The following is a 17,151-nucleotide window of genomic DNA, read 5'->3' on the forward strand; positions in this document are numbered from 1 at the left end:
GTTATTGAAATTACAGGAGTAAGAATGCCTTTTCAGTTTTAAATAAGTATAAACTTGGTTCTCTTATACCAAGTGTTATGACTGTTTTTATTCTCGCAGGTAATGCTATGCTGCTAAAAGGTTCATGTGGGGAAAATTAGTACATATATTTTTATATCCTACATTTTCGGGATCTGAATAAGAAAGTAATTCAAATACAGACTTATCCCTTGTGTCCATTTCCTCTCACATTAGGTATTAGAAATAAAACTTTTCCTGTCCTATTTACACCTTGCAGCACAGTACTGAATCTCCATATCCTGAAGAACAAGGTCCCACCCTCCTTTCCCCATAAATATATATTTTAAAGACTAGTATAACACTAATTGTTGCCTCCTAGAATTTTGTCAGGTTAAGGAAAAGTCTTACCAGAAGCTCACTGACTTTCTTCTGGAAAGACTCTGAATTTACTGGGCCAAATTCATCGCTGGTGTAGCCCCATCAGAGGTCAATGGAGTCAAACCAGGAATAAATATGGTCCAATATATTCTAACTCACACCTGAATTCTGTTCAACAATCAGACAATGTTACCAAGTGTTCAGTAGTTATGTATTAAAGAGAGAATACTCCTGGGGGGATTCTGCACCATTGTGCATGCACAGAATTCATGTCCCCCACAGATTTCTTTGCTTTTCCACAGAAAAATAACTTTCTGACGGGGAAGCAAAGGGAAGCCACAAGAGCAGTCATGCGATCCTCCCCAGCAGTACATTTTGGGTGCCCGGGGCAGCCAGCAGAGAGGTAAATCACTGTGGAGCAGGGGATGAGACTGGAGAAGACCTGGTTGGTGGCTCCTACCCTGTGCTGGGCTCAGCTGCTAGTCCTATCTGGGGAGGATGGGACTTCCTCTTCCCCAGCACAGCATCCGGAGCCGAGTCAGACCCATCCCCAGATTTCTCCCTAGGCTGCAGGAAGCTCTGCAAACTCCTCACCCATCGCTCCTTAGCTGCAGGGGGAGGGATCACTGTATGAGGAGCTGCTCCCCCATTCACCCAACTCCCATGCATCCAGACCCCCTCATACCTAGACCCTCATGTCGAGCCTCACCCCCCCCACACACAGAACAACCACCCCCTCCCCGAGCCCTATGCCCCCTGCACCCGGACCACCCCAACGAGCCACCTGCACATGGATCCCCACCTCACTGAGCCCCAACCAGCTACACCTGGATCCCACACCCCATTGAGTCCCACTCCCCCAGCATCTGGACCTCCCCACTGAGTCCCCCCACACCCAAACCCCCCTGCTGAACTCTATTCCCCACACACCCAGACCCTGCCCTGCTGAGCCCCCACCACCTTCACCTGGACCCCCATGCAGAATCCCATTACTGTTGCACCTAGAACTCCCCAACAAGCCCATGTGCATCCAGATTGCCCCACACAGAACCCTCTCAACCCACACCAAGCCCCTCCATGCTTGGATCCTGCAGGGCTGAGCCTGCCTTCCCACACCTGGTGTACCTGGCACACAGGGGCAGGGCCCTGGGGTGTTTCTGGGACAGGCTCGGTCCTTGTGCTGTGTCAGGGTTGAGTGCAGCCTCACTGCTGAGCCATGTCCTTGCGGGGGGGGGGGGGGAGGGAAGCTGTAGAGCGATATCCTACCTCTGTGCACCAGTGGTCTATATTCCCAATGACATGCTGGAGCCCCCACGTGTATTTGACAAATAAAACTTGCAGAATTTTGAAATACTGTGTGCAGAATTTCTATTTATTTGGCATGGAATGCCATCAGGAGTAGAATATCCAGATTCAGTTATTTCATGCTTGCTGTTATCACAGTTGTGCATTATACAGCAAGTCTATTCTCGTCAAATCACTCTTTCCATCAAACAAACCAAGGAAATCAGATTTGCTTTTTAGGGCTGTCATGGCATGAGTTTGTTAGCTGTTTTCCATTACAAGGCAATCTTCCCACCAATGATTTTGTTACTCGATATCCCAACTATCATCCTCTCTCTGAGGATTTGTCAGTAACATGTAAACACCTTCGTAGCTTTGTTGTTTGGGTTCATGTTCGTGGATCTCAGATTATACATGCAAATGGTTTATCGAACTGAACAGATGCATGACTCCCACCAGTGTGCCACTGCTTTACTCCCACTTCTGTGGTCTAGTTTCTCTAGTCCTTAATTCAAAAGAATGCAAAGCTGCTCAGACCTAGTGAACTGGAGTTCCTGAGTGTACTTGCAATATCTAAGAGGTTTCACTGAACTGAGTATTTCCTAATTTATTTTGTAGCACTGCATCAGTATTTACTAAGGTGAAGATGATGAATGCCCTGTGAAATGCTGGTATTCATTTTCAAAGCAAAAGGCATTAATCCTGTGATGGCCTGACTCTTAACATCAAGTAACTGATGAAGTGCAGAAATAAGATTAACCAATCCTGCTCTGCACTTCCTTCCACTAGACAGTAGCAAGTTTGTCACTAGAGTTTCCAGAAGGTAATAAAAACTTAAGCTTCTACCTTGCTGAAATTGTACTTTTTAATTTTAACAGTAAGAAACTATGTATCCATCTATCAGACTATCAGGCACCAGCAGGTTAATGTGGTATAATTTTGCATAAAACATGGATTGCTCAATTATTCTCATTAGCTGGGCTTTTAAAGACGCCTCCCCCACCATATTTTATACTAACAATGGTTTGTAGACACTTTTGCATTTGCTTTCAAAAGTATCTCCTTCAAAAAGCACAAGTATACCTTGAAAGTTTGAATGCAGACATATTTAATTTACAACCTAACAATTCAAACTAGTTAATTACTACTGTTGCCATAGCACAAGTCATGACTGACACCCTAGAGACAAAGAAAAGGATAGATCTTTGCCCTGAGTTTAATCCTAATTAGTTTTAACATGGGAGGGATTAAAGTAAACAATGAGGTGATGAGGGAGAATAAAAATTACAACCGTGAGATTAAGAGACGTACTTTAGGTTATGTGCAGTTTTTTTTATTCCTCATGTTGTTTTAATAAATTAATTTTGTATGTTAGGGTTTGTGGGCAGTGTCCAGAATGAAGGCTAGGAATGGGTCAGTAAAGAAACGTTAACATCTGACTAGTTCTAATAGACTCCAGATTAAAGGAGGACACTGCCAATTTCATCTGATACATTAAAAAAATTCATACCTCTTGCAGCGTGTTGATATCCACACCATCCCCCTGAATAACTCTGATATAAGGGGGCAACACCTTGTAGCCTTTTGCATTTTCTACAACAGGAAACTTCTTTCCTAAAATCTCCAAAACCTGTAGAAAACAAAATGGAAGCAATTCTGTTTCTCTTCTCCCACTCTAGCAAAGTTAAACACCAAATCCATTAAATAGAATCCATTAATAGAATTAATTTTTGTTAGCATTTTGAGTACATGGCTCAGAGGAAAGCCATGCTGTACTCTAAATACTCCAGCCATCGTGCAGAGGGTGGTTTAGAAGAAAATGGCTTAGGAGACAATAGGGTCTGTATACTCACATGGCTAAAGAAGACTAATCACAACCAATCCCTATTTTTCTGCTTAACCACAAATTGGCAGCTAGACTCTCCTCAGTGGGTCAACCCAGCATATTACTCTCTCTTTTTTAAAACTTTTTTTTTTTTTAAACTTTACACAATGCAAACAGTGGATGTGCCCTTCACATTTCTCAGATTCGTTAGCACAATACGCCTCATGGAGTAAGGACTGCTGTCTGAAGTCTCAGTTTAAACTAGCAATACTCAAAATTTAGATCCTGATCCACAGAGACTTTTTTCAGGGTTCTGAGAAAGGAACTTTGCTTAATCTCTCTATGGTGACGTAGCACTTGCCCTAGAGAAAAAAGTACCCAGACAGGTTAAATCTGTATTTGTCCTAGCAGATAGCCAACGTGTAATAGCACTGAGAGTTACTCTAATGGAATGGTACTGTTAGCTTTTATGATAAGTTTTCTACATGCAAGTGTGTGTTCTAAATAGCTTTATACCTTTTTGTGGCATAATTGCAATGACCATGATGATTTGTCTGCCTGGTGTAACAGTTGCGCATCTTTCGAGGCATCTAGATAGACTTATGTGTAGTGCTGGGGAGGAGCCGGTGGTGGTCATGGTACATGTAGGTACCAATGATATAGGGAAGGATAGGAGAGAGGTCCTGAAGGCCAAATGTAGGCTGCTAGGTAAGAGATTGAAGTCCAGGACCTCCATGGTAGCATTCTCTGAAGTGCTTCCAGTTCCATCCGCAGGGCCAGTTGGACAGGCAGAACTTCAAGGTCTCAATGCATGGATGAGACAATGGTGTAGGGAAGAGGGGTTTAGATTTACTCAAAACTGGGGAAACTTTTGGGAAAGGGGGAGCCTATACAAGAAGGATTGGTTCCAGTCAGGTATAGGTGGAGCCTGATTGCTGGCACTTAAAATTAAAAAGGTTGTAGAGCCGTTTTTAAACTAAGTGCTGGGGAAAAGCTGATAGGTGCAGAGGAGCACGTGGTTTGAACAGAGACATCCTTTAGGGGAGGATTTATTAATGGAGATTCTCTATGTCCTAGTAAGGAAGAGAGGATGGAAGATGAAAAATATAGGTAGGACCTGATGAGAAAGAGTCAAATGAAAAAAAGTCCCATTCAATTACATCATGTAATGGCAGACAGCTAAAAAGTGACAAGCTTTTAAAGTGCTTATATACAAATGATATACAAATCATAAGATGAGTGAACTAGAGTGCTTTATACTAGATGAGGATATTGATATTATAATAGGCATTACAGAAACTCAGTGGAATGAGGATAATCAATGGGACACAGTAATACCAGGGTACAAAATATATTGGAAGGACAGAACAGGTCTTGCTGGTGGGGGAGTGGCACTATATGTGAAAGTGTAGAATCGAATGAAGTAAAAATCTTAAATGAATCAAACTGTATCATAGAATCTCTATGGATAGTAATTCCATGCTCTAAGAAGAAGAATATAGCAGTAGGGATCTATTACTGACCACCTGATCAGGATACAGTGACTGTGAAATGCTCAGAGAGATGAGAGGCTACTAAAATAAAATAATAATGGGGGATTTCAACTATCCCCATATTGACCAGGTACATGTCACCTCAGGACGAGAGGCAGAGATAGTTTCTTGACACCTTAAATGACTGCTTCTTGGAGCAGCTAGTCCTGTAACCCACAAGAGGAGAGGCAATTCTTGACTTAGTCTTAAGTGGAGCAAAAGATCTGGTCCAAGAGGTGAATATAACTGGACCCCTTGGTAATAGTGACCATAATATAATTAAATTTAACATCCCTGTGGTGGGGAAAAACCACAGCAGCCAACACTGTGGCATTTAATTTCAGAAAGGGGAAAAGACGGTTACTCACCGTAGTAACTGTTGTTCTTCGAGATGTGTTGCTCCTATCCATTCCAATGTAGGTGTGCGCGCCGCGCGTGCACGGCTTCTCCGGAACATTTTTACCCTAGCAACTCCGGCGGGCCGGCTGGCGCCCCCTGGAGTGGCGCCGGTTATATACCCCAGCCGGCCCGTCCGCTCCTCAGTTCCTTCTTGCCGGCTACTCCGACAGTGGGGAAGGAGGGCGGGTCTGGAATGGAAAGGAGCAACACATCTCGAAGAACAACAGTTACTACGGTGAGTAACCGTCTTTTCTTCTTCGAGTGATTGCTCCTATGCATTCCAATGTAGGTGATTCCCAAGCCTTACCTAGGCGGTGGGGTCGGAGTGAGACGTGGCCGCGTGCAGGACCGCTGAGCCAAAGGCTGCATCGTCTCGAGACTGTTGCACCAACGCGTAGTGGGAAGCGAAGGTGTGTGCCGAAGACCAGGTGGCCGCCCTACAGATGTCCTGGATGGGGACATGGGCCAGGAAGGCGGCCGAAGAAGCGTGAGCTCTGGTGGAATGAGCGGTGAGGCGGCATGGGGGGACGCGAGCAAGCTCGTAGCACGTTCGTATACATGACGTCACCCAGGATGAAATGCGCTGCGAGGATACTGGCTCGCCTTTCATGCGATCAGCGATTGCCACAAACAGCTGGGTCGAACGCCGGAAGGGCTTCGTCCGGTCGATGTAGAAAGCGAGGGCCCTGCGGACGTCCAGGGTGTGGAGCTGCTGCTCACGAGGTGAGGCGTACGGCTTCGGGAAGAAGACCGGGAGGAAGATCTCTTGGTTGAGGTGGAAGGCCGACACCACCTTGGGGAGGAAGGCCGGGTGCGGTCGAAGCTGCACCTTATCCGCATGGAAGACGGTATACGGGGGCCCGGCCGTCAGGGCGCGGAGTTCTGAGACTCGTCTGGCGGATGTAATTGCCACGAGGAAGGCCGTCTTCCAGGTGAGATAAAGCAGAGAGCACGTAGCCAGGGGCTCGAAGGGCGGTCCCATCATCTGGGCCAGCACCAGGTTCAAATCCCAGGTCGGGGCAGGAGGACGTACCGGCGGGTACAGACGGTCTAGACCTTTAAGGAAGCGGGCAACCATCGGGTGAGAGAAGACGGACTGACCTCCGATGGGGGGCCGAAAGGCCGACAAAGCCGCCAGGTGCACCTTCAAGGAAGAGATTGCCAGACCTTGACCTTTCAGGTACCAGAGGTAGTCGAGGATGATTGAGATAGGGACCAAGAATGGGTTAAGACGTTGCTGGTCGCACCAGAGCGCGAAGCGTTTCCACTTCGCGAGGTAGGTAGAGCGCGTCGAAGGCTTTCTACTTTCGAGCAGGACTTGTTGCACCGCCGACGAACAACCCCTCTCTGCGTCGGTCAACCACTCAGGAACCAAGCTGTAAGATGCAGCGACTGCAGGTTCAGGTGACAAAGCCTGCCGAGGTCCTGAGCGATGAGGTCCGGCCACAACGGAAGGGGAATGGGATCCCGAACTGACAGCTCGAGCAGCAGGGTGTACCAGTGCTGTCTCGGCCAGGCCGGAGCGACGAGTATTACGCGGGCCCTGTCCCTCCGAAGCTTGAGTAACACGCGATGTACGAGTGGAAACGGGGGAAACGCGTAGAGGAGGGGACCTGCCCACGTCAGGAGGAACGCGTCCGAGAGGGAGCCTGGAGCTCGACCCTGGTACGAGCAGAACTTGGTGCACTTCCTGTTGACCCTGGAGGCGAACAGGTCTATCTGGGGAAACCCCCACCTCTGGAAGATTGTATAAGCCACATCCGGGCGAAGGGACCACTCGTGGGAGGCGAACGACCTGCTGAGATGGTCTGCTAGCGTGTTCTGCACCCCCGGCAGAAAAAACGCTTCGAGGCGAATCGAGTGGGTCACGCAAAGGTCCCATAGGAGCATCGCTTCTCTGCAGAGCGGGGAGGATCGGGCTCCGCCCTGCTTGTTTACGTAAAACATTGCTGTAGTGTTGTCCGTGTACACCGCTACAGAGCGGTCCTGCAGGTGGGCTCGAAAGGCGAGACACGCCAAGCGGATCGCTCTCAACTCCCGGACGTTGATGTGGAGGGAGAGTTCCTGGGCCGACCAGAGACCCTGGGTGTGCAGGTCGCCTATGTGAGCACCCCAGCCGAGTGCCGAGGCGTCTGTGGTCAGGGTGACCGACGGGCGAGGAGGGTGGAACGGAACCCCTGCGCAGACAACCTCCGGATTCAGCCACCAGGTGAGCGACTGGAGAGAGGGCTTCGTCACCGTAACCACCATGTCCATGCTGTCGCGGTGGGGGCGGTACACCGATGACAGCCACATCTGGAACGGGCGAAGCCGCAGCCTTGCGTTCGCGGTCACGAACGTGCACGCCGCCATGTGCCCCAGCAGGCGTAGGCAGGATCGCACCGTCGCTGAAGGGAAGGCCTGCAGGGCCTGTATGAGCGAGACTATCGTCTCGTGCCGAAGACGAGGGAGGCAGGCTCTGGCTAAATTGGAGTCGAGCACCGCTCCTATGAACTCCACTCTTTGTGCTGGAGTTAGGCTGGACTTCTCGGTGTTGATAAGCAGGCCTAGAGACCGGAACAGATGCAGAATCTCGGTCACCTGAGCCGCTACCAGCTCTTGGGAGCGGCCGCGAATCAGCCAGTCGTCGAGATACGGGTACACATGTATCCGACGACGGCGGAGGGCTGCGGCGACGACTGCCATAACCTTGGTGAACACCCTCGGTGCGGTGGAGAGGCCGAAGGGCAGAACCGCAAACTGGTAGTGAGCCTCGTTGACTACGAAGCGCAGGTAGCGTCTGTGGGGGGGGGGGGGGGGTAAATTGCCACATGAAAGTATGCATCCTTCATGTCGAGGGCGGCAAACCAGTCTCCCGGATCCAAGGAAGGGATGATGGTCCCCAGGGTCACCATGCGAAACTTGAGCTTGCACAGGTGTCTGTTGAGCTGCCGGAGGTCCAAGATGGGACGAAGACCTCCTTTCGCCTTGGGGATGAGAAAGTATCTGGAATAGAATCTCCTGCCCCGCGTGCTGCGGGGCACCTCCTCTATAGCACCCACGCTCAACAGAGTCTGGGCCTCTTGCAAGAGGACTTGCTCGTGAGAGGGGTCCCTGAAGAGGGACGGGGAAGGTGGGTGGGAGGGAGGGGGCGAAATAAACTGCAGGCGGTAGCCGTGCTGGACGGTGTTGAGGACCCAGCTGTCCGATGTTATAGAACACCACGCCTGGAGGAAGCGGGAAAGGCGACTTGAAAACAAAAGGGATGGATCCGGGGGGGGAGAGTGGTGGGCCGTCCTCGGGCGTCCCATGAAAAGGCCGGCTTTGGGCCTTGAGAAGCCTTGGAGGAGCTCTGGGCCTGGTTACGCCGACCCCCTGATGGTCTGCGGCGGAAGGGGGCCGCTTGCCGATTATTAAACGGCCGAGACCTGGCCTGTGGGAAGGGTCGGTAGGGTTGTTGCCGGAACGATCGCCTCTGGGTGGCCGGCGTATGCATTCCCAAAGTACGAATAGCAACCCTTCCATCCTTCAGGGTCTGAATTCTCGCGTCTGTCTTTTCTGAAAAAAGACCCTGTGTCTCAAAGGGGAGGTCCTGGAGGGTGTATTGAACCTCCGGCGCCAAGGTGGAGGATTGCAGCCAGGCAATACGCCGCATTGTTATTCCGGACGCCATTGTTCTGGCTCCTGAATCAGCGGAGTCCAAGGCTGCCCGAATTAGGGTCCTGGAGGCCGTCTTGCCCTCTTCCAGGAGCGCCGAGAATTCCCGGCGGGAGTCTTGTGGCGTCAGCTCCGAAAATTTTCCCAGGCACCCTAAGATGTTGAAAGTGTACCGGGACAGGAGCGCCATCTGGTTTGCTATGCGGAGCTGAAGGCCACCCGCCGAATAAACTTTTCGGCCCAAGAGGTCCATGCGCCGCGACTCCTTTGATTTTGGTGCGGCGGCCGACTGGACTACTAGAGAGTCCGGGGAGGGGTGAACATAGAAGTACTCGTACCCCTTGGGTGGGACAGAGTATTTTCTTTCTACCCTTCGCGCCGTGGGGGGGACTGAGGAGGGCAACTGCCAGATTGTTGTATTGTTCCGCTGGATAGTGCGGATAAAGGGTAATGCTACACGCACTGGGGCGTCCGAACCCACAACGTCCGTTATAGGGTCATCGTCCTCCGTGACCTCCTCAACAGGCAGGTTCATGGACTTCGCCACACGGTGGAGAAAGTCCTGATGCGCCTTGAGGTCAATAGGCGGGGGTTCAGATGTTGATGCTCCTGCCACCGCCTCGTCAGGAGAGGAGGACGAGGAGCGGCCCGGCAGTACCTCCTCGGATGCCTGGTCCGCTCCTGGGCGGTCAGAAGCCACGGGCTCCGGCCCCGGTGCCGGGCCTGGTGGCGAGCCAGGCTGTTCCTTTGGAGACGGGGGGCGCTTGCTAACTGTCGCCTCCGGCGCTGAACGGCCCGTAGGCGTCTGCCTCAGCTGTAGGGGAGGCCCTTGCTCGTGTTGGGCCCAGGGGACCCAATACCCCCAGTGTTGAGGTCCAGGGTCCCAACCCTGAGACGCCGCCCTGAAGTCCACCGCGCTGCCCTCAGGGGAAGCGATGGAGGGTTCATGCGAGGGCCAGGGAGGAGCCGAGGCGGGTCCCGAATGCCCAACCGAAACCTGCGTCAGATGTGTAGCAGGCGTTGAAGGTCGGCGGCGGTCATCACGTGACCTAAGCGGAGAGCGGGACCTGCGTGCGGAGCGGTACCGGGAGCTGGACCGGCGGCGCCGGGAGCTGGACCTCGACGGCGATCGGCGTCGTTGGGAGCGGCTTCGGGAGACTCGGTGCTGAAAGCGGTCACTGGAGCCGGACCTCTTGCGGTGCCGGTAACTCGGTGACCGGGACCGTTGCCGGGAGTACGACCGGCGCCGCGAATGCGAGCGGTGCCGGGACTGCGACCGGTGCCGATATGGGGAGTGGCGCCGCGAAGCTGAACGACCTCTGGATCGGGACCGCCTCCGAGAGTGGGACCGGGATCGAGACCGAATCCTGGAGCGTCCGTCTCGCTTGTCCGGGGAAGGAGGCCGCATCATCATCGGTTTGCCCACAGACTTGAGTGCCCGCACCGGCGGAGCCGGGGGCCGGGGGCTTGGAGCTTCCGAGAGCTCGATCAGCTCCCTCGCCGTCGCAAACGCCTCAGGCGTGGACGGGATCCGCAGCTCCTCCTCGGCGGGTACCGGGGACCTGGGTGGTGCCGGAGTCGACGGGCCTTGCGGCGCCGGAGTTGACGGCGCCGTGCACTGCTTGTGCATTGCCTCAGCCTGTACCGTTTGTGTCGGAGGCGGCTGGGCTAGCGGTCTCTGCGGATGTTTGGAAGAGGCCGCCTTCGGCACCTTGTGCTTCCGTCCTGGGGAGAAGGAACGGTGCCGGGACTTCGGTGCCGGGTGCCGAGGAGGCTCGGCCCTGGTGCGGCTCGGTGCTGCCGGTGCGCTGCCCGCCGAGGAGGGCTTCGGCGCCGATGGACTTTGCGCCGGAGGCTGGAGCAAAGCCTCCATTAGCAACTGCTTAAGGCGCGAGTCCCGCTCCTTTCTCGTCCGGGGCTTGAAGGCCACGCAGATCGGGCACTTGTCTGTTCTGTGCCCCTCTCCCAGGCAGCGAAGGCACGAGTCGTGCGGGTCACTCACCGGCATGTGCCGCTGGCAAGCCGCGCAGGGCTTGAATCCCGGTGCCCCGGGCATAAGCCCGCACCGGGTGCGGAAGAAGAGGGGCTAACCCCTCTAATTCCCTATTTACACTACTATACCTATCTAACTATACTATACAACTATTAAACTAACTAACAAACTATATACAGTAAGAGATGGAGTAAACGCTAGGGCTGTGGAGGTAAGGGACACTCCACTGTTCCAACTGGCCGTCACGGGCGGTAAGAAGGAACTGAGGAGCGGACGGGCCGGCTGGGGTATATAACCAGCGCCATGGCGGCGCCACTCCAGGGGGCGCCAGCCGGCCCGCCGGAGTTGCTAGGGTAAAAATGTTCTGGAGAAGCCGTGCACGCGCGGCGCACACACCTACATTGGAATGCATAGGAGCAATCACTCGAAGAAGAACTACACAAAATTGAGGAATTTATTGAAACAGAAATTAAAAAGTACAGCACCAAAAGTGAAATCCCTGCCAGCTGCATGGAAACTTTTTAAAGACACCATAATAGAGGTTCAACTTAAATGTATACCCCAAATTAAAAAACATAAGAGAACCAAAAAAGTGCCACCGTGGCTAAACAACAAAGTAAAAAGCAGCAGTGAGAGGCAAAAAGGCATCCTTTAAAAAGTGGAAGTTAAATCCTAGTGAGGAAAATAGAAAGGTGCATAAATGCTGGCAAATGAAGTGTAAAAATACAGTTAGGAAGGCCAAAAAAGAATGTGAAGAATAGCTAGCTAAAGACTCAAAAAGTAACAGCAAAAAATGTTTTAGGTATATCAGAAGTAGAAAGCCTGCTAAGCAACCAGTGGGGCCACTGGACGATAGTGATGCTAAAGGAGCACTCAAGGATGATAAGGCCATTGCGGAGAAACTAAATGAATTCTTTGCATCGGTCTTCATGGCTGAGAATGTGAGGGAGATTCCCAAACCCGAGCCATTCTTTTTAGGTGACAAATCTGAGGAACGGTCCCAGATTGAGGTGTCATTAGAGGAGGTTTTGGAACAAATTGATAAAATTAAACAGCAATAAGTCACCAGGACTAGATGGTATTCACCCAAGAGTTCTGAAGGAACTCAAATATGAAATTGAAGCACTACTAACTGTTGTCTGTAACTTATCATTTAAATCAGCTTCTGTACTACATGACTGGAGGATAGCTAATGTGACACCAATTTTTATAAAGGGCTCCAGAAGTGATCCCGGCAATTACAGACACTGGTAAACCTGACTTCAGTACCGGGCAAACTGGTTGAAACCACAGTCAAGAATGAAATTGTCAGATACATAGATGAACATAATTTGTTGGAGAAGAGTCACCATGGTCTTTGGCTTTGGCTACACTTACACTTCAAAGCGCTGCCGCGGCAGCGCTTTGAAGCGCTAAGTGTAGTCAAAGCGCCAGCGCTGGGAGAAAGCCCCAGCCCTGTCCGTACTCCACCTCCGCTGGGGCTTTGACTACACTGGCGCTTTGCAGCGCCGCAATTTGCAGCGCTGCAGAGGGTGTGTTTTCACACCCTGCTGCAGCGCTGCAAATTTGTAAGTGTAGCCAAGCCCTTTGTAACGGGAAATCATGCCTCACCAATCTGCTAGACTTCTCTGAGGGGTTAACAAGCATGTGGACAAGGGGGATCCAGTGGATATAGTGTACTTAGATTTTCAGAAAGCCTTTGACAAGGTCCCTCACCAAAGGCTCTTAAGCAAAGTAAGCTGTCATGGGATAAGAGGGAAGGTCCTCTCGTGGACTGGTAACTGATTAAAAGATTGGAAAGGGTAGGAATAAATGGTCAGTTTTCAGAAAGGAGAGAGGTAAATAGTGGTATCCCCCAGGGGTCTGTACTGGGTCCAGTCCTATTCAACATAATTCATAAATGATCTGGAAAAGGGGGTAAACAGTGAGGCAGCAAAATTTGCAGATCACACAAAACTTCTCAAGGTATTTCAGTCCCAGGCAGACAGCAAAGAGCTACAAAAGGATCTCTCAAAACTGGGTGACTGGGCAACAAAATGACAGATGAAATTCAATGTTGATAAATGCACACTGGAAAACATATAAAATGATGGGGTCTAAATTAGCTGTTACCACTCAAGAAAGATCTTGGAGTCATTCTGGATAGTTCTCTGAAAACATCCATTCAATGTGCAGAAGCAGTCAAAAAAGCAAACAGAATGTTGGGAATCATTAAGAAAGGAATAAATAATGAGGCAGAAGATACATTGCCTCTATATAAATCCATGGTACGCCCACATCTTGAATACTGAGTGCAGATGTGGTAGCCCCATCTCAAAAAAGATGTACTGAAATTGGAAAAGGTTTAGAAAAGGGCAACAAAAATGATTAGGGGTATGGAACGGCTTCCATATGAGGAGAGATTAATAAGACTGGGACTTTTCAGCTTGGAAAGAGACGACTAAGGGGGGATATGATTGAGGTCTATAAAATCCTGACTGGTGTGGAGAAAGTGTTATTTACTCCTTCTCATAACACAAGAACTAGAGGTCACCAAATGAAATTAATAGGGAGCAGGTTTAAAACAAACAAAAGGAAGTATTTCTTCACACAATGCACAGTCAGCCTGTGGAACTCATTACCAGACGACATTGTGAAGGCCAAGACTATAACAGGGTTCAAAAAAAGAACTAGATAAATTAATGGAAGATAGCCATTGATGGACCTATTAGCCAGGATAGTGTCCCTAGCTTCTGTTTGCCAGAAGCTGGGAATGGGCGACAAGGAATGGATCACTTGACGATTACCTGTTCATTCGCTCTGGGGCACCTGACATTGGCCACTGTAGGAAAACAGGATACTGAGCTAGATGGACCTTTGGTCTGACCCAGTATGGCTGTTCTTATGTTCTTATTCTACAGTTCTGTATGACGAAGTGGCTCTTTGATTGTTAAAGAGCAAGTGTCTCTGGTTTAAATGCAAATCTGACAGGCTTTGGAGCTTTCCTTGTACTGCAGCATGTGTAATTTATTGCTTCAATGTTAAGTGACTTTGGATTTTCAGGCTTATCTTAAGTGGTGAGAAATGTCACTTTAGCTTGGCATTTGATTAATGCTTAGTCAGCCTCCTATTTTACTCCTTATTGGAAAGTGCCGAGACACTAATATATGTTGTATTATCCCAGAATCTTTCTAAAAAACAATGAGGAGTCCGGTGGCACCTTAAAGACTAACAGATTTATTTGGGCATAAGCTTTTGTGGGTAAAAAACCCACTGTTTCAGATGCATCTGAATCTTTCTGCATCACAACTGAGAACAATAATATATACTGTTCTTCAAGCAGTTAATACACTGACTAATCTTGCAGAGTTCTAAAAGGGACCAAAAATGGCTTTAAGACCTCTAAGTAGTTGAGTAACTGGCTTAGTAAAAACCAAGCTATTGGGAATGTGGAACAGAGATTTTCCTCAGATAAGGTTAATGAGGGACATTTTTGGATCTATCACACATGAAACACCCCCAGTGCAGCAATAGTTTTAGCTCATCAATAATAAATTTCCCAAATGCGTTAGACAGCCATTTCAAAATTCTACATTGGAAGAATTATTTCAAAAGTATTACCTTTAACACAGTGTCAAGAGGATTTCCAGAATCTGGTCTAATAATCAGCGGTGCCTTTGGACTTCTGGATACAATTAAATGCCTCAAGTCCTCACCCCATATTTTCTCACAAGCATTGTAGATGTCATAGCTGTCACTGACCACAGATACAGGCACTGAAGAAAACTGCGTCACTATGTGTTCAAAAGCATCTTTCTCATGGTCTTTCCCCCAAGCGGTTATGGTACTGGAAAATCAGTTGAAGATCTGCATTAGACTGAAGTTCATGAGCCAGCTAAATCTCACGTTTTGTATTTTTCTGTATGTAAAAGGTACTCTGTAACTACAGCCAACTATAATGCAAACTGACCCAGTCCTTTAAATATCTTCAAGTAGTTTATATGAACTATAAAAGAAGCTCAATCAATGTATTGCTGCTAATAGTTTTACAAGGGAATCTCTCAAAAGTGTTCCGCCTTAGCATCTCACTATCCTTCTCAGGCAGTGATCCGACAAATGTCACCCATCCCCTTCAATCTGAGGTCTATAGTACTTTGTAGAGGGCGCCTGTCTGCATTTCCAAACCTGGACACCAAGCCTAATTGGCGGCTGGTTAATCATTCTGTAGATTAGAGTAGGGTAGAATAAATAAAATCTCCCTCTATTTGGCTGCAAGCTGATTTCCCAACACTGGGTACAGGCTATGAGGGAACAGATTCCTCTTGCCAGTAGTGGTGCTTGAGGTTCTATGTCCTGTCCCTTCACTCACTTCACCATTAGCTGCAAAAGAGGGAAGAGCCCTTGTGAAGGCAGCAGAGTGGGGAGCGGGCATCTGTAAGACAATGGAACCAGGTTGAATGGAGAGCAGCACTCTGGCCTGGGGTGAGGGGCATGGGGAAGAGAGGGGCAGGGGAGGCAGGAAGGAGGAGGAGTAAGGACAGAGTCCTCTACTGCTAGGGAGTGGATGAGATCTAAGTACTCAGCTAGCAGGGGGGGTGCACCTGGCTTCCTCTCAGGACCAGCTTCTCCAACCTCCAGGCTGACAGACTGGCTGTTCAGCGGCAGCTCAGCTCCACCTCCTCCTCCTCCAAGAGCACCGTAGCTGGGGGGTGGGGGTGGGTGTAATGCATGCCAGGGCGAAGGGATTTACATATAAATGCTGGGTTGTTTTTTCTAAAACGCTGATACTGGATGGGAATCTTATTTTTCACCTGTGCAGTTTTGTAAAACTCTGCACTATCAAGGCCTTAAATACTTCTAACACGTAACCAGGTACAGAACTACTTACATCAATAGTCTTATTGACTACAATGAGGCTACTCGTGCTTGAAGTTAAGTAACATGCTTATATGTTTGCAGCACTTGGCACTAAAATTATGTTAGTAAAAACTTCTCTTGGTAGCATAAAATCTGTCACTTAAAAAGTAAAAGCATTTATCCACTCTGGTGGTTCTCTCCCCTCACAGGCACCCTCAGCAATGTTAGCAAAGAGATGCAAATAGGAAGTTCCTTTTCCAAGAGGAGCTGTGGCAATAATGGGAACATGCACAGCCAGGTGCCAGCTACAAGCACAGCACTGACAGCACTCCAATCCTGGAGAACTTGGAACGATTTGAGAAGTGGCTTGCATGAGCCTCTTCAAACTTATTAGCGGCTCGGAGAGAATGGCCGCAATATGCATTTACCAAACAGAATCTCAACTGGGACTACTTAAGCTGTTGACTTTAACATCACCATGCCAATGAACTGCACAGAACATTTATTACAACTATTAGTATATTTTCTTAAATTACACTTTAAATTTACAGTTGCTTCTGCCAAGCCTAAAATAAAAAAGTCAAAAGCACTGGGCAGCCTGTTGAACTTCCACCAACTTACACAACAGTTCTCTAGATTTCCAATTAGTCATTAAATCCCATACTTAGATTGCTCCAGAAACACTGACCTGGACAGATATTTACTGCTCAGAGATGACCACTATACAAAGTAAATCCAGTCTTCAAACTGGAATCATGTACCCCAGTTTACCAGATTAGAATATTTATGACATTAAACACTAAGAATAATATGGAATTGTGCAAAGTTTTTACCCATTTAAGAGGGTAGACTGGATAGCACAAGGTAATAAAATGCAGACACTTTTGTCTCTGTATCGAAATCCAGTACAGGTCAGGAGTAGCTGAAAGTTACCAGCTAACGACTGATATGATGTTTGAAATGAATAAGTGTCAGTCTCAAAGGAGTGTTCAAAATATAACAACCACTGTCACAATTCTCATCCTTCTTGGCGGGATCAGTAGAGATCAAGGATTGATCACATAGAGAGGCCTAATTCTTCAGCCAGGGTCCTGACATGATGGGAAGCTTATTATACCTTAACTACCTCTGCTTGGGGGAGAGGTCTTGTGTTGGGAGTGCTGACACTGGCAACTTTTGTGACTTCTCATGCATTTTCAAAGAGCTGTGCTAAAGAATTGGGCCCCAGTATCAAATTGTTGCCCAATGAGAATACAAATGTTCAAGAT

At 49.0% G+C, this 17,151-nt stretch overlaps 1 protein-coding gene across 2 annotated transcripts in view; it reads right to left on the reverse strand.

Annotated features, from left to right (window-relative positions):
- Positions 1 to 17,151, reverse strand: part of NAMPT (nicotinamide phosphoribosyltransferase) — a 64,772-nt gene that overhangs the window by 15,011 nt on the left and 32,610 nt on the right. For both annotated transcript variants that reach the window (XM_045030096.1, XM_045030105.1), the window contains exons 7-8: positions 14,648 to 14,873; positions 3,173 to 3,292 (exon numbers count right to left, since the gene is read on the reverse strand). In XM_045030096.1, the coding sequence (XP_044886031.1) occupies positions 3,173 to 3,292; positions 14,648 to 14,873 (346 nt within the window). The remainder of the gene's footprint in view (positions 1 to 3,172; positions 3,293 to 14,647; positions 14,874 to 17,151) is intronic.

Source organism: Mauremys mutica, chromosome 1, assembly GCF_020497125.1.
Source record: "Mauremys mutica isolate MM-2020 ecotype Southern chromosome 1, ASM2049712v1, whole genome shotgun sequence".
NCBI classification, from domain to species: Eukaryota; Metazoa; Chordata; order Testudines; family Geoemydidae; genus Mauremys; species Mauremys mutica.